The sequence below is a fragment of the Neovison vison genome, chromosome 7, assembly GCF_020171115.1.
Source record: "Neovison vison isolate M4711 chromosome 7, ASM_NN_V1, whole genome shotgun sequence".
NCBI classification, from domain to species: domain Eukaryota; kingdom Metazoa; phylum Chordata; class Mammalia; order Carnivora; family Mustelidae; genus Neogale; species Neogale vison.
Window position 1 is genome coordinate 47,957,101 of NC_058097.1, and position 26,685 is coordinate 47,983,785.

A 26,685-nucleotide genomic window follows, 5' to 3' on the forward strand; every position below is an offset into this window, starting at 1 on the left:
TTCTCAGGTGAGCCTGGTGTCCCCGTAGAGCCGTGTCCTTGGTTTCTCTGCAGACCCTCGAGTTTAGAAGCTGCAGATGTGGATGCCTTGAGTTCCGGTGCTTCTTGCTTCTGCGTTCACCTGTTTTTAAGATCTGGTCAGAAGTGATAACTCACAGTTAGGTCTTTAGAATGCTTCTCTATGTCCCAGAGCCTTCTGTCCTGTCCCCAACCTGGCTTCGATAGGGCATCAGCCGTTGTCACTTTGAATTAAAGTCCTGTGAGGAGTGACAAGATTCCGTTGGTGGCAGATCCAGAGTGGAAGGTGTGGAGTCCGATATTCCTGTGGCTGATGAGGTCTGGTCCTGGGATGTCAGGGAGGGAAATCATTTCTCATTTCGGCTCGTCTGGATTCTCGATCAGCTGTGTGCAGCCGGGGAGGAAGGAAATGCGGACATAAGCTCCGTGGGTATGAGGCCAGAAAAACTTGGAACGTTCTTATTCTAAAAACGGATGTGTGTGTGTCTTTATCTTTAGCACGTGAAAGAGATACTCTATGTAAAATGCACTAGAGGAGGTTGCCTGGGGCCTCAGTCAACTAAGGTTGTCATGAAGTTCTAGAACCTAGGTGAGGTTCAGTGGGCTGAGGTCCGGAGTCGATGACCAAGAAAGAATTCTTGAGACATCTTTGGTGCAAAATGGTGGTTTATTAAAGCACGGGGACAGGACCCATGGGCAGGAAGAGCTGCTGCCCCGGGTTGTGAGGGATGTCAGGTTATATAACTTGCGGTTGGCGGGGGGATGGTGAAGGGATGGGAGGTTTCAACGGAGTTTTTATATGGTAAAGAGGGCCTACAAGGTGCGGGGAGGAGGCCTTGCCCTTGTGGCTTGATCAATGTCGTCTTTAGGTCAGCCATTAATCATCAAGATAGTTGGGAGATTCTTGGTGGGGTGTTGTGATCCTGCTATCATTTACATTCCCTTTTACCTCAGCCTCCTCCAGTTTCGTTTATGATGGGGAGGGAGACATTAGGGCTTGAGGAACTGAGAGTTATTTGCCTCTGGAAATTTGTGCTATTGATAAGGTAACCTCCCTGTTTGTAGATCTCCAGGACATTTGTAGCGCAAGAGAGATTCCTGTCTTGCAGGATTGTGATCTCTGCAAGTTAAGTATTTGTTTATCATTCATGGTAGTCAGGGATGCCTGAGGAATGCTACACATATTATGGAAGGGAGCGGGTGGAGAGGCGGGTGCAAGGAAGGCGCCAGCTTTTGCTTTGTCTTCAGCCAGCCTCGTGCTCCCTCATCAGTTGGACTGCTGATTGCCGCTCAGGTCAGGATCTCTGAGTCCTGGTTTGGTATCCCCGCTTCTGGCTCTGTGCCCAGAGGGGAGTCCACCTGACATTCTCTCCCTCTCCTGCCTGCATCCATCTCCTCTAGAATATAAATCAGTCTTGGGGACTGAGGATGTTTCATTTGGTTAAAAGTCTGCTTTCTGCCTCCAGCTCAGGTTGTGATTCAGGGGTTTGGGATTCAGCCCCACATGGGACTCCTGGTGGGCAAGGGTCCTGCTTCAGTGTTTTCTCTGCTGCTCTGCTTGTTTGTGCTGTCTCTCTCTCTCGCTTTGAAATAAATACAGTCTTTGTAAAAAAATTTTATTTATTTGTAAGAGAATGAGCACACAAGTAGGCTGTGCTGTGGACAGAGGCCAAAGGCTCCGTACTGAGCAAGGATTTCCACCCCCCCCTTACACCCCCCGCCCTACTGCAATGTAGGAGGTGTTCCCAGGACCTCCTGTCTTGGCCTGAGCAGAAGGCTGATGCCCACTGACTGACTGAGTCACCCAGTTGCCCCTATAAATAGAATCTTTAAAGAAGATGAAAATGAAAATAAATCTTGAAAATTAAAAGAAAAGAAAGGCATAAAGTAGTTATTACTAGCACAGAGACGCTGTGCTATCTCAGTGTAATGTCTCTGTCAGTCGCTGGGGGCCCCAGACGTGGTTCCATGATTGGCTGGAAGCCCATTCCGCAGGGCTGTTGGGATTCCCCTGAGGCAGGACAAAGGCTGTGGAAGTTTCCTGAATACCAGAGATGAGCAGGCAGGAGGGCACAGGAGAGCCCATCTGAAAGGGTGGGGGGGTTGTTTCTTAAAGTGGGAAAGAAGGTGAGGAGTTCTGGGGAACGAGGAACTTGCTCCTTTCTGCTCATTGTACCTGGTTGTCAGAAGCCAATTAGTTCCTTAGGCTCTTGGGAATTTTGAGGTGGATCCCCTGATGGCCCTGTCTGGACTCAGCCAAGGGGACACTGGGGCCGTTCCTCCACTCCTTTGCTGAAGCCTGCTTGCCTAAAAGCAGCCTCTACAGAAGGAAAGTGTTTGATTTGTGTATGTATATCCACTGTATTTGCATACTTAGATTTACGTTCTGAATTCCTGCTTTCAGTCCACAGGAAAATACCAGTGATGGTGTGTCCTTTCTTGTGTATTAGGCACTGCTATCAATTTGTTTCAGTTCAGCTGATGTGAACTTCTTTTATTGGCTTGGTTCTATCTGCCAAATCCTCCCCTGTAACGTTCGTATTTTCCCTCCTGTCATTTGTAAGGAACATGGGATACTGAGGAATATGCAGGAACTATCGCTGTTATGCCCTAATAATGGGTCCGTGATTAAAGGAACCAGACTGATGTAAAGCGACGGTCAAGCATGTAAAGTTTTTTCTGGCGAGATAAACACAACACCAGCCAAAGTGGGTGCAAGGCAAGATTTATTAAAAACACTCTCCGGCGAAGTTTCAGGGCCCAGGTGAAGGGGAGCCAAGAAAGTTGCGCCGGGAGGAGGTGGGCACTCTCGGGCGAGGTTCCGCGACTCTGGAAAGCAGAGTGGTGGAAGTAGCGCCCAAGGCAGGGAGGAGGGGGCTTTTAAGGGGTCTTGGGGAAAGCTCAGGGGTCTTTTGGCAAGTTTCCCTTATTCGGATATCCTGCCTGCTCGTCGGGATCCCATTGGTCCACAGGAGCCCAGGACGAGGGTCTCAGATTCCTGCTTGGGCCTTTGTCCTCCTGTCTGAGCTCAGGTCTTGTGGCGGGAACTTTCACCATCTTTAGTAGCCCTTCCTGCCAGCCCAACAAAGCCAAGCTTTATTTTGCACCAAGCATTAAGGAGCTAACAGAACGGGGACTCCTGGGTGGCTCAGTTGGTTGGACAACTGCCTTCGGCTCGGGTCATGATCCCGGAATCCCGGGATCGAGTCCTGCATCGGGCTCCCAGCTCCGCGGGGAGTCTGCTTCTCTCTCTGCCCTTCTCCTCACTCATGCTCTCTCACTGTCTCTCTCTCAAATAAATAAATAAAATCTTAAAAAAAAAAAAAAAGAATCTAACAGAACATTCGGGGTCGCACCTCTTACAAGAGAGGGTGACCCTTCTGTTTCACCGTCTAGCTTTTAAGGGCAAAGTCCATGCCATTGGGCCTGGCCACGTATAGGTGACCAATGAGATTGAACTCCACAGTGATGCTAGGTGACCAATTGAGTTACAATTTACCCTAGTAGACGTTTGACCCAGCCTATTACACCTTGATTAGGATTGGCGCCAAAAAGTGTTCCCAAAGGGTGGGGGCCCCTACTCCTTGGCAACCAGGGAAACATTATGCAACCCACTACTGATTGGATGTCTCCACCTGGCCTGACCCACCCTTGTATCTGGGCTTTGTTAACTGAAGCTGGTTTCCAGGACTTGTTTTTAAGGGAATCCGCTGGGGGAAGGGAAGCAGGACAATTTCACTTTAATGAAAGCCTCTTGCTAAATAGGTCCTTACAATCCCATTTCAGTTTAAAACTTCTTTCTTCTGTGTTTCTCTTGCCTGTGGGTTCATTCTTTCTCTTTCTTTCCTTCTCTTTTTCTTTCTTTCTTTATGTCCTTCTTTTACACATCTTCTCAGCTGAGAGACAGAGGAAGCATAGGAGTGAGGAAAGGGAAAGAGGGAGAAGCAGATTCCCCCCTGAATGGGGAGCCCAACTCAGGGCTCCATCCCAGGAGTCTGGGATCATAACCTGAGCTGAAGGCAGACCCTTAACCTACTGAACTGTCTGGGTCCCCCTTGCTTGTAGTTTCTGATGAGGAGAAAAAAGTCAAAGGATGTGTGGATAAAATTAAATTTCCTTCAACTTCCAGTCTGCTGTTAAATACCTGAGAAAGGCAGAGCAGGACATTCCTCAGGGAATTCAACACTGCCTTAAGGTTAATGTTTTGTTGGATGCAAAAAGCAGCCTTAGCTTGACAATAGCTAAACTTCCAGGATCCTGTAATTACTCTTTAACCTATGAAAATTGCTTTGGAAACTTCCTTGAACTCTATTCCCCAAATGTAGCTTGGCCATCATCCTTCAAGCTTGTGTCCCACTGATAGATACCTGGAGGGTCTCCTGACTAAAGTGTTAACTAAACAGTGAGTGGCCTCATCAAAACACCAGCTGGGAGGCCCTGAGGGTCCTGGAAACTTGCTTCCAAGTTCCTTAGAGCCTCCTGCTATCCCTCACCCCCTCCCCACCTGAAAGCATAGAACCAGTCACTGCTCATGTTCCTCTCCCCTTGTGTTAAGACCACAGTGTTTGTACTATGGGTATCTCAACAATCCTTTCTTCATCATTCACTCCAGAACCCCAGTATTTCATATCAGAACATGTCTAGAATTTCTTGACCATTGGTTCCTCTCCCACATCCCAACACTTTGCACTGGACAAGGAGGGCTGTCGCCTCTGTGTAGCTGATAGAGTTGACTTCTGGGAGTAAAAGGAGTGAAAGTTCTCAACCAGGCAGCCCTCTGCCCCATAGGTTTTCTTTCTTCCTACACTCATATTGATGAGGGAGCAGGAGGCTGGCTGAGGAGGGAGCAGGGGCTGGCGCCTTGCACCCCCTCTCCACCCACTCCCCTTAGTAACATGTATGACATTCCTCAGGCACCCCTAACTGCCCTGAAAGAAGAACAAATGGTTATATTGCCGAGATCACAGCCCTGTAAGGCAGGAGTCTCCCTTTGTTTGCAAATGTCCTTGAGATCAATGGCCCATTGATACACATATAAAAGGTCTCACAAGAAGATTTTTATTACTAGTAATAAATAACCTTTCTCCCAACAATAACTAGCCCCTCAAGGTCCTGCAGACCTTGCTTCCAAAATTCCTAAGAGACTAACATCACCCCCTTTGTCCTCACCTACCCAACTCCTGTGTATATAACCAGACACTCCTCACAGGCTCGGGGCAGCCGCATCTCTGCCTGCCCACGGGTCCTGTCCCCGTGCTCTAATAAACCACCTTTTTGCACCAGAGACGTCTTAAGAATTCTTTCTTTAGCCGTCGGCTCCGAACCTCACCCCACTGAACCTCACCTAGGTTCGAGAACTTCATCAATATCACAGAGATGAAAAGGTGGGGTCTGGTTCTAGCTGCTGACACTAACTTCGTCTTCATCTTAGGGACCTTCTTAGTGGCACAGTTTGTCAATGATCACTTGGTGACTGTGGTATTTGTTACAGGGACTGCTGACCCTCAGGGATGTGCAATAGAATTCTCCGAGGAGCAATGGGGATGCCTGACCCATACTCAGCGGCAACTGTACAAGCATGTGATGTTAGAGAACTATGGACATCTCCATTTCTTGGGTGAGGAAGACTCCTTCCAGGTTTCCAAAGCCCCACACAGGGTTTTGTTGCTTCCTGGGAAGACTGCCTCTTGGGCGATTTCTCTTGGGATGATTGGATTCCAGATCCAGGCAGAAAGGGAAAAAAGTAGGAGTTTGCGGATGGAGAGTGAAAGGATCCATAGACAAAGGGTCGAGACTGATACAAAGCGAAGGTCAAGCAAAGCTTTATTTTACACCAAGCATTGAGAATCAAACTGACTGGCCAGGGCCATCTCTTGCAAAGAGGCGACCCCTCCCAGTCTCACAGACTGACTTTTATAGAGTAAAGACCATGTGGTTGAGCCTGGCCACACACAGGTGGCCAATTGAATTACATTCTACCCCATGATAGTCATCTAATTCAGCCTATGACTTTGGCTGGAATTGGCGCCTTTGTCTGGTGCCTGATAGGCGGGGCTCACACTCCTTGGCGGGTAATATGTGCGCTTTACCTTGATTGGACGTTTCCACCTGACCGGACACGTCCTTGTATGTGGGCTTTGTTATCAGGGGCTGGTCAGTCATATTTCACCAGTTCTGTTTCTAAGCGCTTTTATCTTGGGGGGAAGGGGCAGATTCAATCTAAGTTTACTGCATAAACAACAAAATGGCTTGCTCTGGCTAAGTAGGCCCTTATAGAGAGACAAATCTTCAGGATGTTTCCTTTTCAGCTCAGCTTCTCCTTCCTCAAGATAACATCATGGCTTGTGAAGATGAGTGGCAGTTCTCAACATTGAGTGACATAGAATGGTGCTGCTTACACCTGAGACTGAAATTTCCCCTTCTTATTATGTCTGCTACTTGGAAGTGGAGGTCAGGATGTGAACATTAGAAATGCCTCCGGTGTGTTCTAAATGGACTGTTGGGCAACAGCTGTTGGGAAACCATTTTCTAGAATTGTCCAACATCATCTCTTCTCTACTGAACATAAGACTCATGTAAAGTTAGAATTGGCAGCAATAGTCTTTTTTTTTTTCTTTTTCCACATAAACAGGTCTCAATGTGTCAAAGCCAAACCTGATCATGTTTTTGGAGCAAGAGAAGGAGCTCTGGGATGTGAAGAGAAAGGAGACTGTAGCTCTCCATGCAGGTGGGTGGGAATGGGTGAGGCAGGTGACAGAGGGGACGTCCAAGTCTTAAGGAGGAAGGTAGACCTTCAGCTGTGGTTCGAGTAGCTCTCCTTGAAGGAATGTCAGTTGGAGACATGCCCAGTTTTATGTCTCTGTCTCTGTCTCTCTCAGAAGGACATCTGCTCTTCAACTAGGCTAAAGTCTTTGTAAATTCTGGTTCATCATGAGACAAGTAGGGACATTGCTTCTCCCTCTCCTCGATGTATGCACAGTGGGGTTTGGTGCAGAAATTTTCAGAACACTGGAGACAGATTTCTAATGTTCTCTGCCTTGGCTTTCTAATGTTAGAGGCTTTAATATTAGTCTTAAACAAAACTGAGATTTAGTAACTTCATCAGATAACATAGCACCGCTCTAAAATGAGAAAATATACTGCTTCATTTCCCTTCAAGTGTTCTTTTTTCTTATTTCTTTTCTTTTCTTTCTTTCTTTTTTTTCTTTTTTTAAACTATAGAAATTTCCACTCTTTGAGTTCTGTTCCTCAGTGGTCAAATAGTGCAATGTCTCTCCTTGTTTCTGAGAATTCCTACATAACAAATGCTATTGGGGAACTAGCACATTTAGTACTTGGACTTGTAGCCTTTAATAAAGTTTTATTTATTATATCATTTGTTAATAATTGCATCATGACTCTGTCTTCTGTGAACTTCTCGTGACTTTGTCATGTGTGTTTTCACTCTCTGATTAGTTCTATATGTGATGTAGCTCTATATTTTGTACATCAAATGCCCCGATACAACATGCACATGTGCTTTTTAAGTAGTGAGTTAGACAGTTAGTAAGATTCCCATATATTTTATTTAAAAATTTTATTTGTTTGGGAGACAGAGAGAGAAAAAATGAGTAGAGAAAGGGCAAAGGGGGAGGGAGAAGCAACGTCCCTGCTGAGCAGGGAGCCCTGGATCCAGAACCCTAAGCTCATGACCTGAACTGAAGGAAGCTGCTTAACTAATTGAGCCCCACAGGTACCCTGAATCCCCATGTTTGGAAAATCCTTTTTTTCAATAATGTGATGTTATTTCTGGGAAATTAATCATGAGCTTTTCCTTCTACTTTCCTCAGAATGTATCAGAATTTAATCCCAAATATTAATTTCATATACAGTGTCTTTCAGCATATTTTTCAACTTCCATGGTGTTTATATACTGAGAAATGGAGAGGTTGTTTGTTTCCTCTGTCTTACAGAATGGATTATAGGGTTATATTCTGTGCAGGAGGGGATATATATTAATAACGTAGTACTTTTCTTTCAAGCTTTTTAAGTGTTAAAAAAATTTTCATTTACAGCTTTTTTTTAATAAAGGTTTTATTTATTTATTTGACAGACAGAGATCACAAGTAGGCAGAGAGGCAGGCAGACAGAGAGGAAGGGAAGCAGGTTCCCTGCTGAGCAGAGAGCCTGATGCGGGGCTCCATCCCAGGACACTTGGATCATGACCTGAGCTGAAAGCAGAGGCTTTAACCCACTGAGCCACCCAGGTGCCCCTCATTTACAGCTTTCTATAATTGATTTTAATGAGAATTCTTTACGATGTTATAGTTCATGAGTACATGCCAATCAAATGGTTGTTTTTCATGGGCATGTAGACACAGTTTTAAATTATGGTTATATGGAAGTTTTCCTTCTCCGTCATACATCAGTGTTTTATTTAGAATTTCTTGGGTTGAGTTTTGTCTTACTCTAATTTGGTAATTTCCTAATAATGTGCTTCTTGTGTCTGACTCATTCCACCATATTCGTTAGGTGTGGATTCAGTCTTACCTGTGTGTGTTGTTACAGGAAGGGAATTTTCAGCTCAGTATATTTTAAGACCATGTGAGCATAACTCAAAAAACATGATCTTTGTGTTTTTTGCCAGTAAATTTTGTGTGTCTTTGTCTTGTGTTCGTATGTCACACATACATACTGTATGACCCCTACTTTTTCTCTCATTGGCGAGTGGTCAGTGAATGTTGTACCTTGTCTAGGTGAGTTGTCATCAACATAGAATTCATTTCACCATGTTTCTGTGGGTGAATTTTTATTCTCTCTGCATGAGAGAAAGACTGTTTTGAATTCAAAGTAATTTTCAAACATTTTATACTTCTGTATCGTGTTTTGGTATGAAATATGAAAGATATATTTTATCTGTAATTGTAAGATGAATACCCATGATATGCCTTGGTACCTTTCTCATTGCCTTTTGTGTCTTTTGGGAGTGTTTTCCTTGTGGTTACCTTAGAGATTCCTTAAAACAACATTGTTGTAAAACAGTTTAAAACTCAGTGTCAATCCCATAAAGAATTCTTCTTCCTGTCTCTACCCCTGCACCCCCACACTTTGATACTACAAATTCTTTTATGTTGTATACGTTATGACCTACATTTGTGATTTTAGTACTTTAAAAAAAAAGTTCTGTAGCAGAAATAAACGTGACTGGTATCTCATTACAACACTGCAGGTTTGCGTAATTGTCTACATATTTCTGCTCAGTGGAGAGCTTTGTGTTCTTGTGTGGTTGCAGGTTCTGGGTAGAATCCTTTTATTTCATCTAGAGTGTTCCTTTAATGGTTCTTGTAGGATAGATCTACTGGTAAATGTAGAGGGGTCTTTACTTGGGAATGTCTTTATTTCTACGTCTGCAGAAAAGAGTTTTGCCTGGTATTCTTGGTGGTATTTTTTGATCTTTCAGTACCGGAGTGCATTATGCCAGCCCCATTCTTGTTGGGACTGCTGGGATCCCACTACTGCTCTTCTAGGAGCTCTTGCACAGGGTGAAGTGCATTTGCCATGCTGTTTCAAAAGTCTCTTCATCTGTGGTGTTTGATGGGTTAATTACAACATGTCATCAGTCTTCCCATTCTTTGTATGTGGTCTGCTGTATATACCATAGTTTTATAAGGAAGTAATTTGAGGGGCGCCTGGGTGGCTCAGTGGGTTAAAGCCTCTGCTTTCGTCTCAGGTCATGATCCCAGGGTCCTGGGATCAAGCCCCACATTGAGCTCTCTGCTCAGCAGGGAGCCTGCTTCCCTCCTTTCTCTCTCTGCCTGCCTCTCTGTCTACTTGTGAGCTCTCTCTGTCAAAAATTTTTTAAAGATTTTTTTAAAAAGGAAGTAATTTGAGGAAATAAAATATTAAGGCAGTCATAGTGCAAAGACGTTTACGGTGGTGCACTGGATTTATTAAGATAAACTTGTCTGTTGTAAGTGGACCATTACTGATGAAAAGCACGTTATTCATTGGTTAACTGTATTTGTTAGTAGACCTGAAAGGATTCAGGGGCAGATGGATCTCTAGAGAGGGACAATTATTTTAGGTGTGATTCGTTTTTTCTTTTGACTCTATTAGTACATGTAGATGGGTGTCCGAAGAAAGCCAGAGTAGCAGAAGATTCATGAGATAAATCAGCCTTTTATCTTTTGTTTATACTGCTTTGGTATCAGGGTACGGCTGACCTCGCAGAATCGTTTTGAGTGTATTTCTCTATTTCACTATGTATAAATTTCTTTATTATTGCTAAGATTTTGGTAAGGATTGTCATGAATGGTTTTTGTAAATGTTAGTTTCTTTTTGTTGTACTGAACTAATGCCCAGGGTTTCTATCTAACAAGTGCTAATTGAACGAAGTCACTAAAAATATAATGATATGGCCTATCAGAGAATTCTCAGGGACTCTCAATAAAGTTTTATCCTATATGTTTCTCCAGTTGTTCTGTGAGCATAGAGAACACAAGCAGAATTTTAGGGGTTTGATATGCACAGAATGCAGTATGTTATATTAAGCTAAAGACAGATTTTGGAGTCAGAGAACTAACTAGAAAGAAGCACATGTACATACATATGTGTGTGTACCTATATCTTCAGAAGGAAAAGGAATCTTGTGTGTGTGTGTGTGTGTGTGTCCCAACATTAATGTTACCACAAGCACAGGGGGTTTCTGAGAGGGACTTCTTTTTTTAAAATATTTTATTTATTTATTTATTTTGACAGACAGAGATCACAAGTAGGCAGAGAGGCAAGGGGAGAGAGAGAGAGAGAGAGAGAGAGGAGGAAGCAGGCTCCCTGCTGAGCACAGAGCTTGATGCGGGGCCTGATCCCAGCACCCTGAGGTCATGACTTGTGCCAAAGGCAGGGTCTTAACCCACTGAGCCACCCATGTGCCCCTGAGAGGGACTTCTGTGGGGATAACTCAGATTGACCTGTGACTTCATTCCTGTAGAGGTTGTGCAGATTGGCCTGGGTCAGAATCACCGGGAGCACTTAGAATTCTTGGATCCCTATGGCTAACCTTACACTACCATGTCAGTAGCTCTGGGGTGCAGCCCCCACCTTTCCTTTCTTACCTAGTCTTAGGTGGCTGTCTGGGGACTAGACCTTGAGAACCTGTATCTGGCGACACATTCATATCTGGGTTCTTCAGGAAAGGTAGTAGCCTTTGGGTAATGTAGTGAGATACTCAGGTGTGTAGTCTTGGGTCTACAGGTGTGAATGTGGACTTCTGTGTGTTGGGCCTTTCCTGTATTGTTCCTTGGATGCCTGACCTTTGTGTCTACTTCTGAGTAGTCAGCCTGGAAACCACTCAGGCTATATATGTGTGGTGTGGGCTGGAATGTTGACTTCGAAGTGTCCTTTCATGGAAGCTGTTCTGTGTGAGGACAGCTGCGTGAACCATTGAGTGTCAAGGAGGAAAGAGAATCCAAACCCAGGTCACCTTCTAGAAGGGCCTCTTTCTCCTTTGTCCATGTGCCTCATGTTCCTATGTAGGGCAGCCAGATTCAAACCCTGCTCTACCAACAGGGGCTCACTATACCTTCCTTTATCTACATCATTTCTTTCAAAATAAATAAATGAAAAAATAAATAATTTCTTTCAGTACAAGGAGAATAGTATTAGCCCTAAACCAAAGAATCCAGAATATTGAATACATTAAGAGCAGATTCAATAATCGTGGGACATACATTGTATACAGTATACAGAGGAACATGTCAGATGCTAGTGAATATTTGGATTTTCCTTTTAATGATAAAAAGTAGGCCATAGGGGCACTTGGGTGGCTCAGTGGGTTAAACCCTCTGCTTTCAGCTCAGGTCATGATCCCAGGGTCCTGGGATCAAGCCCTACATGGGGCTTTCTGCTCAGCAGGAAGCCTGCTCCCCTCTCTCTCTCTCTCTCTCTCTCTGCCTGCCTCTCTGCCTACTTGTGATCTCTGTGAAATAAATAAATAAAATCTTAAAAAAAAAAAGTAGGGGCGCCTGGGTGGCTCAGTGGGTTAAGCTGCTGCCTTCGGCTCAGGTCATGATCTCAGGGTTCTGGGATCGAGGCCCGCATCGGGCTCTCTGCTCAGCAGGGAGCCTGCTTCCCTCTCTCTCTCTCTCTGCCTGCCTCTCTGCCTGCTTGTGATCTCTCTCTGTCAAATAAATAAATAAAATCTTAAAAAAAAAAAAAGTAGCCCACCAGTCATGTTTCATGGTGAATCATCTCTGAATGTGAATATTGAACCCCATTTAAAAAAAAAAATACCCTGTGTACATTTGAAACATGGGAGTATCTGCCTGATGCCAATTTTCATTGAAATCCTTTGAAATTGTGGTTTTATTCACAGTCATCTGAATGTAGCCAACTGTTTGGCATTCCTTCTAGAGGTATCCCATGGACCTCAGCAGCTTCTGCTGTAAAACATGTGCGATCATTTTGAATATACACTTATTCTCTATGAGCACAGAGGGCTAGACATCTGTCCATGGATACGTGTGGACTCCTGAGTGCCTCCAAACCTATGCTGGCAACTCTGTGATCAGCCAGGGACAGAGGTGATGCTGAACATGTGGCAGGACCAAAGGCCATTCTCTGTTGTTCAGCAGGACCATAGGCTGGGCTCAGAGGCTGCCCAGGTTCACTGAGAAGGCTCCCTGCTCATGCAGAGTAAGAGGTTATGCTCAATGCTTGGTCCATGCTGCTAACTTGGTTTTCTCCCCAGAGGCCTGTTAGAGAGGCTCTGAGGTTGTCTAGGGTCTCTGTTCAGGCTCCAGTGGGGCAGGATTGGAGGCTAGGATCAGCCATGGGAAGTGACTTAGAACTTGCATAGATACCCAGAGAACAGAGAATGTTCTAGTTCAAAGCGTCGGCTAGACGTCTAAGTCAGTCATAGCTGCTGACAAATCTCCTTAGCCAGGTAGGTTCATCTCCTCTTTGCAAGTGGGCAGATTCCCGTGGATCTCTGATTCATTGCCACTACAAGTTGGAGCACTGTCTGCTCCGGCAGCTCTACGATCTGAGCACTGGTTGCTGTAAGCCCTGCCCACCTTCTCCGTGTCTATAGGGCCCCCAGTGGTCCAGCACCACAGATTCCCCCAGGGATCCCCGTGAGGTGAGCTCTCACTGGGCCACCCAGAGAGTGGTTTGCCCTTTGGGGAATGCTGGATGTCCACTCTGGGCTGTCATTTTCTTTGACATTGTAGTTCCTTCTGGTCCCTCTTAGTGGCACACTGTGCTGGCCTGCGGAAGGCACACTCGGATCCACGTGAAATTGCTCCTGTTACCCTTCTAGGGGTGTCCATCTTGATCTTTGGGGTCCTGGGGTGCATCAGCCTATGCTTTTGTATTGAGAATTATGCATTGGTGTCTCATGTGAACAGTTGCTTATTGAGCGAAGGTGGAACTACTTTTTCACTATCTTCATGAGGTCCTCACTCTGTGAGGAACAGTTTTCTTTGTCCTGGGCTAAAAACAGTTGTTTCCCTGTATACGTGTATTGAGGTTTTTTTTTTTTTTATATGTGTGTATGAATTTGCACATATACATGCTTGATATCCAAGAGGTAGTATGCTTAAATCATGTTTTTTTTTTATATTGAAACATAACCCTAACAGAGACAAATGCCTGTCGTGTTAATGATTATTCTGTGAGCTGTGTCTGTTGCCATGCTGCTTATTTGGTTGCTTATCACCACATGGGTTGTTTCTTCTTCTGTCTCTTTAAATTTGATCATCCAGTTTTTTACTTATAGATGAAGGAAAAATTTCAGTTTCTGTGTTGTCCCCATTTAAACAGCTTATGTGATTTTGATGTTTGGCTCCTGGTTCATACATGATCATACCATGTCCTACTTTTATCTGCTTTGTTGCTGGTGGTGTTTCTCTCTATTACTACATAGTTGGGCACTAACTGTTGGCCAATCTCTTTTTCAAAGTGTCTAGTGAGTTCTTGTCCTCATTTTTTTCTGTTATGCCTTTTTCTTCAGTCTTTGTAGTTCTCCATATATCATGAGAATGTGTCCTTTGTATCCTTTCTAACTCTATTTCTCTCTCTCGAACTTGTGATACAGAGATGTTTTTAATTCTTTTTGTAATCTTTTTCTTCATTTCACCATTCATGGTTGGTGTGTTGTTGTTGTTGTTTTCTTTCTCTTAGCAATTTTTTCTTATACCATACCCCAGAGATCGAGTCCTTATGTTTATCAGTCAGAAATGTAGGATAAACTAATGTGCTCTGTGGTTTCCTAATTTTTTCCTCCATACATGGCTAAGAAAATGAAATTTCCTCTGAAAAAGTTGAACCATGTGTTCTTTTTTAAAAAATATTTTATTTATTTATTTGACAGAGATCACATATAGGCACAGAGGCAGGCAGAGAGAGAAGGGGAAGCAGGCTCCCCAGTGAGTAGGGAGCCCAATGCAGGGCTTTATCCCAGGACTCTCAGATCATGAGCTGAGCTGAAGACAGAGGCTTTAACCCACCTAGCCACCCAGGCGCCCCTGAACTATGTTTTCTTTTCATTTCCTTACACAGATCAGATTTTCTACAGACTTTATTCATTTGTGAGAGAGAGAGAATGAGCACAAGGTCAGGGGAGGGCCAGAGGCAGAGTGACAAGTAGACTCCCCACTGAGCAGGGAGTCCCAGGCAGGGCTCTATCCCAGGACCCTGCATCAGGATCCAGTATTTAGGCAGAAGCTTAACTGACTGAGCCACCCAGGGTTCCCTACACAAGTCGTGTCTTGATATGCATTCACATGGCCAAGATCTTAGATGCTGACTTCTCCATTGATTTATCTCTGTCTTCCTCCTCTAGTGGTGTTTTTCAGTCTCCCAGGCCCACATACCCAATGTCACTTGTGGTGTCATCGATCTTCCATGGGCCTGAGTGCTCAGATGAATGTTTATTCCTCTATTCCCACAGCAGATACGCCTCCAGGAGCTGGGCAAATGCCATAATCTTTGTCTTGCAGGCTGTCCCTGCAATCCTGGCAACCTGATCGATGTACCATTGTCTCTCTTTACTTCACTGGAGGTAGGATAAGCTACAACTTTTATTACCAAACAGGGGAGCATAGGCAATTCGTTGGCCATTGTCTGTAGTGGAGTCCCACCCACACTGACAGCTTTTGGATGAAAGATTTCTGCCATGATGTTGGATGCACACTTCATTTTTAGGTTTACAGAGTGGCCAGGGATGTGTCTTTGGTGGTACCATGTGCATCTTAGGTATCTTCCAGAGCTTTGCAATTGGCCCTATGGCCGACGGTTGGAAAATCTTAAAGTCAAACCTTCCAGGTACATTGACTTTGTGACCTACCCTGCATGTAACTGTATATCACTCCCAGATGAGCAGCAAAAGATCATGAAGGAAAATGTATTGGTTACTGTTGTGGATATCTGCACCGAATCACAGATTTGACTTATATAGTATTATCACTATTCCTTGAAGTCATGTGGTGACCTCATGATCTGCACAGGTGTTTCCTTGATTGATGTTTTAGTTGTAATTTTCATTCCACTCATATTTAGTAGTATAGTGATGGCATCTTGAACATGGGTAGCGGACAGATGAGTTTATTGTGCTGGAAAACAGATGTTTCTTTTCATAGCTGAAGATCGGGCATATACGCTAGGTGTTCCTTGAAGATACTGGGGTTTCCTATGCTCAGAGTCTCCAACACAAACCCACCGCATGTGTGGTGCATTCCTGTATGAGTTGGGGGTGGGCGGCTGGCCAGGGGAATTAGCGTGATGAAGATGTTTATGATGTTTGCTGTGTCATGAGCCATAAGACACTTGGACTTTGACCTGGGAACCTCTTGTCTTCTGCCTGTATTGGAACACTGTTACAGACCAACGGGTTACAGTATAGAATGTGTGTCATCTTGGAAGTTTTATATTTATTGAGATTATCCATGGACTTTATTCAAAACAAAAAAGATGTTCATAGGTCTGTTTCTTGTTTGTTCATTTACATTGTTGTTTTGATTATACACGTAAGTGAATATGTATGGTATTTATCTTTGAAACTCTGACTTAGTTCATGTTGCATAATTACTTCTGAGTCAAACTTTGTTATCACAAATGCAAGACCCAATGAAAAAAGAGACACACAAGTACAATGAATAGCCTGATCGTTACCAGTGTGGAATGGAGAAGTATGATGGGCATCATGAGGAAGTGGGAATGGGAACTAGAGGCTTCCATGGGGTGAAAAGAATACAGGGAACTCCTCCAATGGTATTTTCATAGCATATTATGAAGCCAGAGGGTAGTTACTTGTGGCGAGCATAGTAGAACCTACAGAGTTGTCGAATCCTCATGTTCTAAACCTGAACTAATGGAACATTGCCCATTATACATTAATAGAAAAGAAATCAAGATGGATACTGAGAGGCATATACCTATGTAGATTAAACTAGTGTCTCTTTTTTTTAAAGATTTTATTTATTTATTTGACAGAGAGAGATCACAAGTAGGCAGAGAGGCAGGCAGAGAGAGAGAGAGGAGGAAGCAGGCTCCCTGCTGAGCAGAGAGCCCGATGTGGGACTCGATCCCAGGACCCTGAGATCATGACCTGAGCCGAAGGCAGCGGCTTAACCCACTGAGCCACCCAGGCGCCCTAAACTAGTGTCTTAAGAAGTTGCAGGTAGGGTGCCTGGGTGGTTGACTGGGTTAAGCCTCTGCCTTCAGCTCAGGTCAAGATCTCAGGGACCTGCAATTGAGCTCCACATTGGGCTCTCTGCTCAGTGGGGAACCTGCTGCCCCCTCCCTCTCTGTCTGCCTCTTTGCCTACTTGTGATCTCTCTCTCTCTCTCTCTGTCAAATAAATAAATTTAAAAATCTTAAGAAAAAAAAAAAAAGGATTTGCAGGTAAAGAAAACTAACCCTACTCTTCCAAGGAAGCTACCCCTAAGTATTCATATAAGGATAAAGTCCTAGGAAAGCAAATTGATCTGTATCACAGTAGAGATGAAGTTTCCTTAATACAAAAGGGGACAGGGAATGAGAAGCATATGCCCAGAGTGTTAAGAAGTGAACTGGAAGACCAGGAAGAGCCTGTGGTCCTCATAGGCCGAGCAGCCCCAGGGGTATGTGGAAAAACAGTCATTTTGGTGAGAGCTTTTTTTTTTTTTGAACTTGGTTTTGTTTTTTTCAGTGTTCCAAGATGCATTGTTTATGCACCACACCCAGTGCTCCATGAAATATGTGTCCTCCTTAATAGCCACCACCAGGCTCCCCCAAACCCCTACCTCACTCCCCTCCAAAACCCTCAGCTTGTTCCTCAGAGTCTGCCAGCTCTCATGGTTCACCTCCCACTCCGATTCCCTTCTCTCCCTTTGCCAATGTCCTCCGTGTTATTCCTTATGATATGATACTTGACTCTCTCTGCTTGACTTACTTCACTCAGCATAATCATCTCCAGTCCTGTCCATGTTGATAAAAGTTGGGTTTTCATTCTTTCTGATGGAGGCACAATATTCCATTGTATATATGGACCATATTATCTTTTTAAAAAAATTTGACATATCATGTGTTATTAGCCCCAGGGGTACAGGTCTGTGAATCACTAGGCTTACATACTTCACAGTACTTCTGTGAGAGCTTCTTAAGTCTATTTCCTTGAGTGTGCTCTCTCTCATCTCTCCCCATTTAAGAGTGTGTAGTAATGGCCACAGGTTTCAGGATGGCTTTTCTGTGTAAGTGTATTCTTTGGAGAAGGCCAGAAAGTGTAACCACCTTTTATAACTGTGCTCATTTTCACCAAAGTCAGTTTCTTTTTTTTTTCTTTTTAAGATTTATTTATTTATTAGACACACAGAGAGAGATCACAAGTAGAGAGGGAGAAGCAGGCCCCCCATCAAGCAGAGAGCCAGATGCGGGACTTGATCACAGGACCCTGAGATCATGACCTGAGCCAAAGGGAGAGGCTTAACCCACTGAGCCACTCAGGCCCCCCCACCAAAGTCAGTTTTCAGGTGGAAGTCTCTGTGGAAAGAAGTGATCCTGTAGCCTGAAGCCATGAGTATTAGGAAAAAATGCAGGGGAAACCTGAAATTGATAAAGGCTGTGGAGACAGTGGGGTTCAAGCTACAAAATCCAGGGTTGCAGCCAGAAGTAGATTGCACCTGCTTTTCTCATGAAAGAGGGAGCTATTTCCGTGAATACGGTGGCATGGTGAATTGAAGAAAGAAAAGTAAGAGGAGGTACAGAGAAAATTTTACAGGGGTAGAGTTGGCTTCAATGAAGAGGGAAGGGAAGGAAAGGACTCCATGCTCACCTCTATGCTCTTCCTGCTTTTTAGGAACCTTTGAAACTCTTCATCGTGATTCAGTAGTGGAATTCTGTGGGAAGCATGCATTGTCGATATAAGACATCAGTGGCACATTTGTGAAAAGTAGAAACTCAGTCCTCACCCAAACATCCAAATCAGAATATGAATTTTAATAGTATCTCCAGTTCATTGTCATACACATTAACACTGGAGACGTGCACATCTAGCTGCTCAGCCAGACTCTTCCATTATTCTACTCCTGACGTCATGTCTATAGGACATTAGTTTGATATCTGTGCCTCATATGCCATAAGTCAGGATATATGCTCTTCACTTCCCAGATTATTTTGGGTATGGGTTATCCCATGACATCACATAATGTTAGGATGGATTATGATCTTTGTGCAAAAATGACATTGGAGTTTTGGTAGAGATTGCATTTTCTGTTGGTCACATCAAGATTTATTTTGTTTCAGTTATTCCAGTTGAAGAACATGGATGCGTTTCCTAGTTATTCGTTCTTTGAATCCAGCACAGTATATAACACTTTTCATCGTTTCTGGTTTGACCTCTACCATTATGTTAAATTGGAAGCATTTTGTGGGGGGAGGGGGTTTGCTCTAAATGTATGATGTCTCTGTTTGGGAGTTTTTCTTTGTTGCGTAGAAACAAAACTAATTTTTATGTGTTGGCTTGCGTCCCAGCTTTATGAAATCCATACGAGTTTTAACAGGATTAAAACAATAAAGATTCACAGGAGAAGCAAGGGCAGTGGAGTAGGAGGATCCTAGACTCGTGTGTCCTGTCATGAGCACCACTAGGCAACTGTCAGGTTATCCTAAATGCCCCAGACATTGGGCTGAAGAGTGACAGGAGAAACTCCCCAAGTAAGAGGAGAGAAGAGGACACATGGAAGATGGCAGATAGGGTGGAGATACGGTTTACGGAGGAAAGGGGTATAGCATTGTGGAAGGGAGGGAGCCCCAATTGTGCAATAGGTATCATGACAGAGGACCACTCAGGGGATGCCTCAGGAGGTTTCCCAAAGCCATTGGCTTGGAGAGGGAGAAGGGCTGAATTTCTTGAGTTCTTGGAACCAGCACATCTTAAAGTCTGGAGGTTTAATGGTCAGCAGTTTTGGATGGGATAGAACCAGGAGGGTACTGGAGTGCTCCCAGACAGAATGCTGGCAAACAACCTGTGGGCACTGAGTGTGGAAACAGTCATCTGAAGAGCACCTGGGGTGCACAGTGGGGAGAGTACTCAGTCTAGGAGCACATTCCTGAGAGGAAACATTCAGTGACATGTGGCTTCCAAAATATGGGAGCCCTCTCTCGTCCTGTAGCATAAAGCAGAGCCCCACTCAGTGAGGACACTGGCTGGCTGCCTTGCTTGCACCAGTCCCCACCCCCTGTGATCTGAGGGGACTGCCCTTCTCAGTGAGGCTTTCCTCAGGCTCAGCAAGGTCAGCCCCTGCCCACATCACATCTCCTGAGCAGAGATTCTGCAGGGCCACAGTCCTGGTGGAGTTGATGTCAGGTCTCCTTTCACAAGCAGAACAGAGCTTACCTAGTTCAAACTGGGCACATTCAGGCCAGGGACCAGACACTGCCCGTAGCAGGCAAGGAGAGCCCCTGCAGACCACTGGTCTGAAGGATACAACAGGACGCATCATTGACTTTTCTAATGGACAGAGGAAAGTAGAGAGTTAACAAATGGTAAGATGAAAGAATTTCTCCCAAGGAAAACCAGCAGATGAGACCAAAGCCAGAGATCCAGTGCAAACAGTAGTAAGGAGCTTGTTGGAGAATTTAAGGTCGCAATCATAAGGATACTCAAGGAGTTGAGAAAACAATAGTGAGAACTTTACCACAGAGATAGTTAAAAAATAATTGGGTGTTTGGTGGCTCACTTGGGTAAGTACTGACTCTTGATTTCTGCTCAGATCTTGATCTCAGGGTCCTGGGATGTAGGCTCAAGTCCCTGTGAATTCAGTGTGATGCCTGCATTTGATTTCCTCTCTCATTAGCTCCTACCTGGAATCTTGTGAGTCCCCCCCCCAAATATATGTCTTTTTAAAAATCAAACATAGATGAACGATGCAGTAAGTAAGATTAGAAACAGGTTTGATGTAGAGGACGGGCTGGAAAAAGCAGAAGAATGACTTTGTCATATAAAAGGCAAATGAAGTAATACTAAATCTCAATAAGAGAGGGAGAAGAATCATGCAACACAGGATTGCATTTAGGGAATTCATTGACCCCATCAGTTGTAGTAAAATTCCTAGGTCTTGGGCTTTTCTGTCTGTGCTGCTAGAGTATTGATTTCAAATTCAATTTTCATCCTTCTTAGTGATCTGATCTCAGGAGATGGCCCATTTCTTTGGTTCATGGTTAGGAAATCAGTCTTAATAACTTGTCCAATTTTAGGAATTCTCTGTTTTGTTTTGGTTTTGGTTTTGGTTTTGGTTTTTTTTTCATAAATGTCCCTAGTTGGGGGCACTGGGAAGCTCAGTGGGTTAAAGCCTCTGACTTCAGCTCAGGTCATGATGCCAGGGTCCTGGGATCAAGCCCTGCATCGGGCTCTTTGCTCAGTGGGGAGCCTGCTTCTCTCTTTCTCTCTGCCATTTGTGATCTCTGCCTGTCAAATAAATAAATTAAATCTTAAAAAAACAAATTTCCCCATTTGTTGTTATGTAATGGTTTGTGGAGTTAAAGCATTGCCAATTTTGTTTTATTGATTGAAATGGGCATTACTTTCTGTGTTCCATTAATGCTTATCTTCTACTTTATTTCTTTCACACTTTTCTTTATATCATCCCTTTACTAAGTTTCATCTTAGTCTCTTCCTTTTTTAGTTCTTCTGGTGGAAATTAAGTTGTTTATTCCAACATTTTTCTTTTTTTTATTTTATTTTTTTTTAAAGATTTTTATTTATTTGACAGAGAGAAATCACAAGTAGATGGAGAGGCAGGCAGAGAGAGAGAGGGGGAAGCAGGCTCCCTGCTGAGCAGAGAGCCCGATGTGGGACTCGATCCCAGGACCCTGAGATCATGACCTGAGCCGAAGGCAGCGGCTTAACCCACTGAGCCACCCAGGCGCCCCAACATTTTTCTTAATTCTGTATTGTATAACATGAAAAACTTGGTAAATGGGAAGTCTAGTAGGGAAAAACTGGCAGAAATTAACGATACAAACAATGACCAAAAATGGTAAAAAAATTAAAATGATGATCTTTAGGGATTTCAGTAATCATGTCCCATGTGAACAATGAGTTTTACTGTTTGTTTTTCAGTTTAGATTCCTTTACTCTAGTTTTGGTTGCATAATTGTTCTGAATAGAGAATCTAGTCCTATGCTCAAAGGCAGTGGTGGGCTCACTTCATTACCTGCTGATGATAGAAGGGAAGCTTGCAGACTGTCCCTACTGAATAGGTTTCAGCTTTTCATGCATTTGTGGCATTCATTAGGTTGGGGTTTCTTTCTGTCTCTCCTGTGAGTATGTTTATCATAGCATGTTGTCTGGTATGACCATATTTGTATTCTGTCTCCCTTTATGTGATCATGTCATTTTTGTCCTTCATTCTGTTAATGTGGAGTCTTGAATTTATGGTTTTCTGTATGTTGGAGTGCCCTTAATTCCAGGTCCGTTTCCCACTTGATCATCTTGTAAAAAGGGCTAATGTGCTTTTGATTACATTTCCTCTATTTTATTGTGGACTTTGAGTGAATATGCATCACAGGTAGAGTTTTCAAACTTCGTTCTTTGTAGTGTCTTTGGCTTACATGACCTGGGAAAGCTGGTGCCACAGAGAGAGTGTTCTGCTAGTTTCTCTGATCATCTCTCCTTGGAAATGTTTGAGGAGATTTGCAGTCCTTTCTCCTTCGGTGTCTGTTTGAATATCCAGTGAACTCATCTGGCACACAGTTTTTGTTTGTTCGGCTTTTTAATTTTATTCCTCTTTCATTTGGCTTCATGTTTGCAGATCAGCTGAGAATTTTTTTCTACTTTTCGGAGTGATGGAGTCTAAATATTCTTGTCTTTTATTAACAATTTGTGGGCACTGATTATCCATTGTTGCCTCTTATAATTACTTTTATTCCTACAGTCAGTTACACTGTGTCTGCTTTCACTTCTTCTCCTGTCATTTTAGTTGGTCTTTTTTGTGTTATTCTTAATTTAGTTCATGGGCTGTCAGCATTGTTGATCTTTTCTGCCAAACAACTCTTCCTGTGCTTGATATGTTCCTATTTTTACTGTACCCTATTTGGTTCAGTTCAGTCTTCTGTTTCTATATCCTCTATTCTTATGCTAATTTTGAGCTCATGTGACCCTTTTCCTGATTGTTAGAGATACAGGAAAGTGATTTGTGCTACACCATGACCATACCGAAGAATTCTCTATTAGACTCTGTGCTCAGTAGGTTGTGTGCCATGTTGTGTGTCCATAGAGAAATGAGGTCCTGATGACTCCTTCTCAGCCATCTTTCTGACTTTGTCTGATTGACTTGATGCTTCTGTATTAGAAGTCATCAGTAGATTCTTCTGAATGTAGTAAGTGCAATGGTTTTACTCTTATTTGGTATCTTTCAGCTGTATCTTCACATGACATCCAGAGTTTCCTGCTACAGCAGAGCATAGAAGGTTCTTTCCAGAACGGATCAATTCCCACATACAAACATAGTGCTGTTGAGATTTTACACTTACACACAGACTGGGACAATGATGGGGAGAGAGAAGGGCATCAAAGAAATTCTGGGCGATATCCCCAAACCAAGGCAATTGCCCTTAATGAGAATGTCATTGCCCCAGATGGTGAAGGATATAAACCACTGCGGAAAACCTTCCTTTTTAAGTCAACTGTTTCTGCAGAGCAGTGTGTTTCTGTCAGCACAAGCTCCAATCAGATATTCAAACATAGCTATTTGTGGACAGACCATTTGGAACATCTGAAGAGTAACCTAGTCCATGCTGAGAATAATTATTTGAGCCATTTGGAAGATAGGACTGGCCTGACCTTAAATCAGAGATTGAGAAATGAAGAACAAAGTATTCAGTGGGATCCATTTGAGAGGGGCTTCACTGAGGAGTCGACCCTCCAGAATGACCAGAGGCTTTTCACTGGAGACAGATTTGCTCAATGCACTGTATCTCAGAAAACATTGAACCAGGGCTCCAGTGTTCACCGATGTGTCAGGGCTAGATTTGCAGAGAATGAATGTGATAATTGTGGGGAAGGCTTTCATCCAAACTCTAACCTCAGTATACTCCCTTCAGGAGACTGTCTTCATAAAGATAATGAATGTGGGAAAGCTTGTAACCAGTCCTCCAGTGTTGGTGATCATCAGAGAATTCATGAGGGAAAAAGCCCATTCACATCTAGTAAACCAGGGACCATGTTTACTCAGTCACCAAGCCTAAACATCAATGAGATAATCTCTCAGGGAGAGGAAACTTACATCTTTAAGGAATGTGGTAAATCCTTTGACTGTCACTCAACACTATCTCAACATCAGCGAATGTATACTGGAGAAAAAGTATACAAATGTGAAGAAGGTGGTCAAACCTTTAAGGACTGTTCATCACTAAATGGTCATTTGCAGTTTTATTCTGGAGAGAAACCTTACAAATGTCAAGAATGTGGCAAAGCTTTTAATGGTCACTCAAGTCTTAATAGAGATAAATGAATTCATATTGCAGGGAAAAATTACAACGGTAATGAATGTGCCAAAACCTTTAAATCATTCTCAGAACTTACTCAACATCACAAAATTCATTGTGGAAAAAAACCTTACCAGTGTCAAGAATGTGGCAAGGCCTTTAAACACCCTTCACACCTTACTCAGCATCACAGAATTCATACTCGAGAGAAACCTTACCAATGTCAAGAATGTGGGAAGACCTTTAATATGCACTCTCATCTCACTCGACATTGCATAATTCATAGCATAGAGAAACCCTATAGATACCAAGAATGTGGCAAGTCCTTTAATTTGAGCTCAGGGCTTACTGAACATCAGGGAATTCATAATGCCAAAAAAACTTATGAAAGTCAATAATGTGGCAAGGCCTTTTATGACAGGTCAATCCTTACTCAACATCACAGAATTCACACTGGAGAGAAATCTTACCAATGTCAAGAATGTGGCAAGGCCTTTATTTGGAGGTCAAGTCTTACTGAACATTATAGAATTCATACTAAAGAGAAACCTTACCAATGTCAGGAATGTGGCAAGTCCTTTTATGACAGGTCAACCCTTACTCAACATCACAGAATTCATACTGGAGATAAACCATACCAATGTCACGAATGTGGCAAGAGCTTAACCGGAGCTCAGCCCTTATTCAACATCACAGAACTCATACAGGAGAGAAACCTTACCAATGTCACAAATGTGGCAAGAGCTTTAACCGGAACTCAGACCTTATTCAACATCACAGAATTCGTAGTGGAGAGAAACCTTACAGATGTCATGAATGTGGCAAGGCCTTTATCTGGAGGTCAAGTCTTACTGAACATTACAGAATTCATAGTGGAGAAAAACCGTACAAATGTCAAGAATGTGGCAAGACCTTAAAGGACAATTCAACTCTTATTGAACATTACAGTATTCATACTGGAGAGAAACGTTACCAATGTCAGAAATGTGGCAGGAGCTTTAACCAGAGCTCAAGACTTATTCAACATCACAGAATTCATTCTGGAGAGAAACCTTACCAATGTCAAGAATGCGGCAAGGCCTTTAACTGTCTTTCACACCTTACTCGACATCATAGAATTCATACTGGAGAGAAACCTTACCAATGTCAGGAATGTGGCAAAGCCTTTAATGTGCACTCACACCTCAGTCAGCATAGCAGAACCCATACCAGAATGAAACACTACAAATACCAAGAATGTGGCAAGGCCGTTAACTGGTGCTCAAGGCTTGCTCAAAATCAGGGAATTCCTAATGGAAAGAAATCTTACCAATGTCAAGAATGTGGCAAGACCTTTAACCACAGCTCAGACCTTACTCGACATCACAGAATTCATACTCGAGAGAAACCTTACCAATGTCAAGAATTTGGCAAGGCCTTTAGCCACAGCTCAAGCCTTACTCAACATTACAGAATTCATACTGGAGAGAAACCTTACCAATGTCAAGAATGTGGCAAGGCCTTTATCCACAGCTCAACCCTTATACAACATCACAGAATTCATACTGGAGAGAAACCTTACCAATGTCATGAATGTGGCAAGAGCTTTAACCAGAACTCAGGCCTTATTCAACATCACAGAACTCATAGTGGAGAGAAACCTTAACAAGTCATGAATGTGGCAAGGCCTTTAAGGACCGCTTAGCCCTGACTCAGCATCACAGGATTCATCCTGGAGAGAAATCTTACCAACGTCAAGAATGGTGTTAGGCCTTTGCAGGCACTCTGTCCTCGTTAAACATCATAAGATAGAAAGCTTACCAGTGTACAGAATGTAATAAGAGGGGCGCCTGTGTGGCTCAGTCAGTTAGGGCGCTCCCTTGGGCTCAGGTTATGATCCCAGGGTCCTGGGATTGAGCTCTGCATCGGGCTTCCTGCTCAGCAGGCAGCGTGTTTCTCCCTCTCCCCCTGCCTGACCCTCCTCACTATGTGTGCTCTCTCTTCATCTCTCTGTCAAATAAGTAAATAAAATCTTTAAGAAAAAAAGAATGTGAGAAAAATTGGTTAAGGAGTGCTCACCCATTCATGCCTATGAAAAAAATTCATATTGGACCATAACCTCCCAAATATAACCAGGGTGGCAAGGCCCTTGTCCAGCATGCACGCCTTCTAAACAGAGAATTCATGATGTGACCAAACCCCTAGCAGGCACACAACCCTTACTGCACATCACAGAACCCACCCTGCAGAGAAAATTACAGATGTAATGAATGTGAGAGAGTGCTAAGGACTGCTCCCTCCTCACTCCATATGAGAGATTTTAAAAAGGAGAGAGAGTAAGTGTAAAAATACTAAGAATGTATCTGACCTCTCAGTGGGACTCCCAACTTTCTTAACATCGTTGTTTTCATGCAGGAGTGAAATTGTGAAATGTAAAGAATCTGGCCAAGCCTGTAACTGGAATTCAGTGCTTACTCAGTATCTCAAAATGCATAGTATATTCGAACCCTTAGAACATCGTGAATGTGGAAAGATTTTCATTTTAGTATACATTGGAGAACACACCAGGGGGTGCATTAAGGAAAGTCAGTAGAAAATTAGCAGTGTTTAGAAAACTATTGAATTGAACATCTGATGCCAATGAATGTTACAGAAATCAAGCCAATGGAATACATTATTTACTCTATTCAAACATTACTCTCTATGAAAATAGTGATTATAAAGAAAAATCAAACTTAAACACTTAGAA

General features: G+C 43.3%; 1 protein-coding gene across 2 annotated transcripts in view; it reads left to right on the top strand.

Annotated features, from left to right (window-relative positions):
• Window positions 1-25,776, top strand: part of LOC122911716 (zinc finger protein 184-like) — a 29,795-nt gene extending 4,019 nt beyond the window's left edge. Inside the window, exons 2-4 of one of the 2 annotated variants that reach the window (XM_044256699.1) lie at window positions 5,509-5,634; window positions 6,649-6,744; window positions 22,890-25,776. In XM_044256699.1, the coding sequence (XP_044112634.1) occupies window positions 24,598-25,602 (1,005 nt within the window). In that variant the 5' untranslated portion in view covers window positions 5,509-5,634; window positions 6,649-6,744; window positions 22,890-24,597 and the 3' untranslated portion in view covers window positions 25,603-25,776. The remainder of the gene's footprint in view (window positions 1-5,508; window positions 5,635-6,648; window positions 6,745-22,889) is intronic. The other variant, XM_044256697.1, reaches the window with a different exon arrangement.
• Window positions 25,777-26,685: the final 909 nt, after the last annotated feature.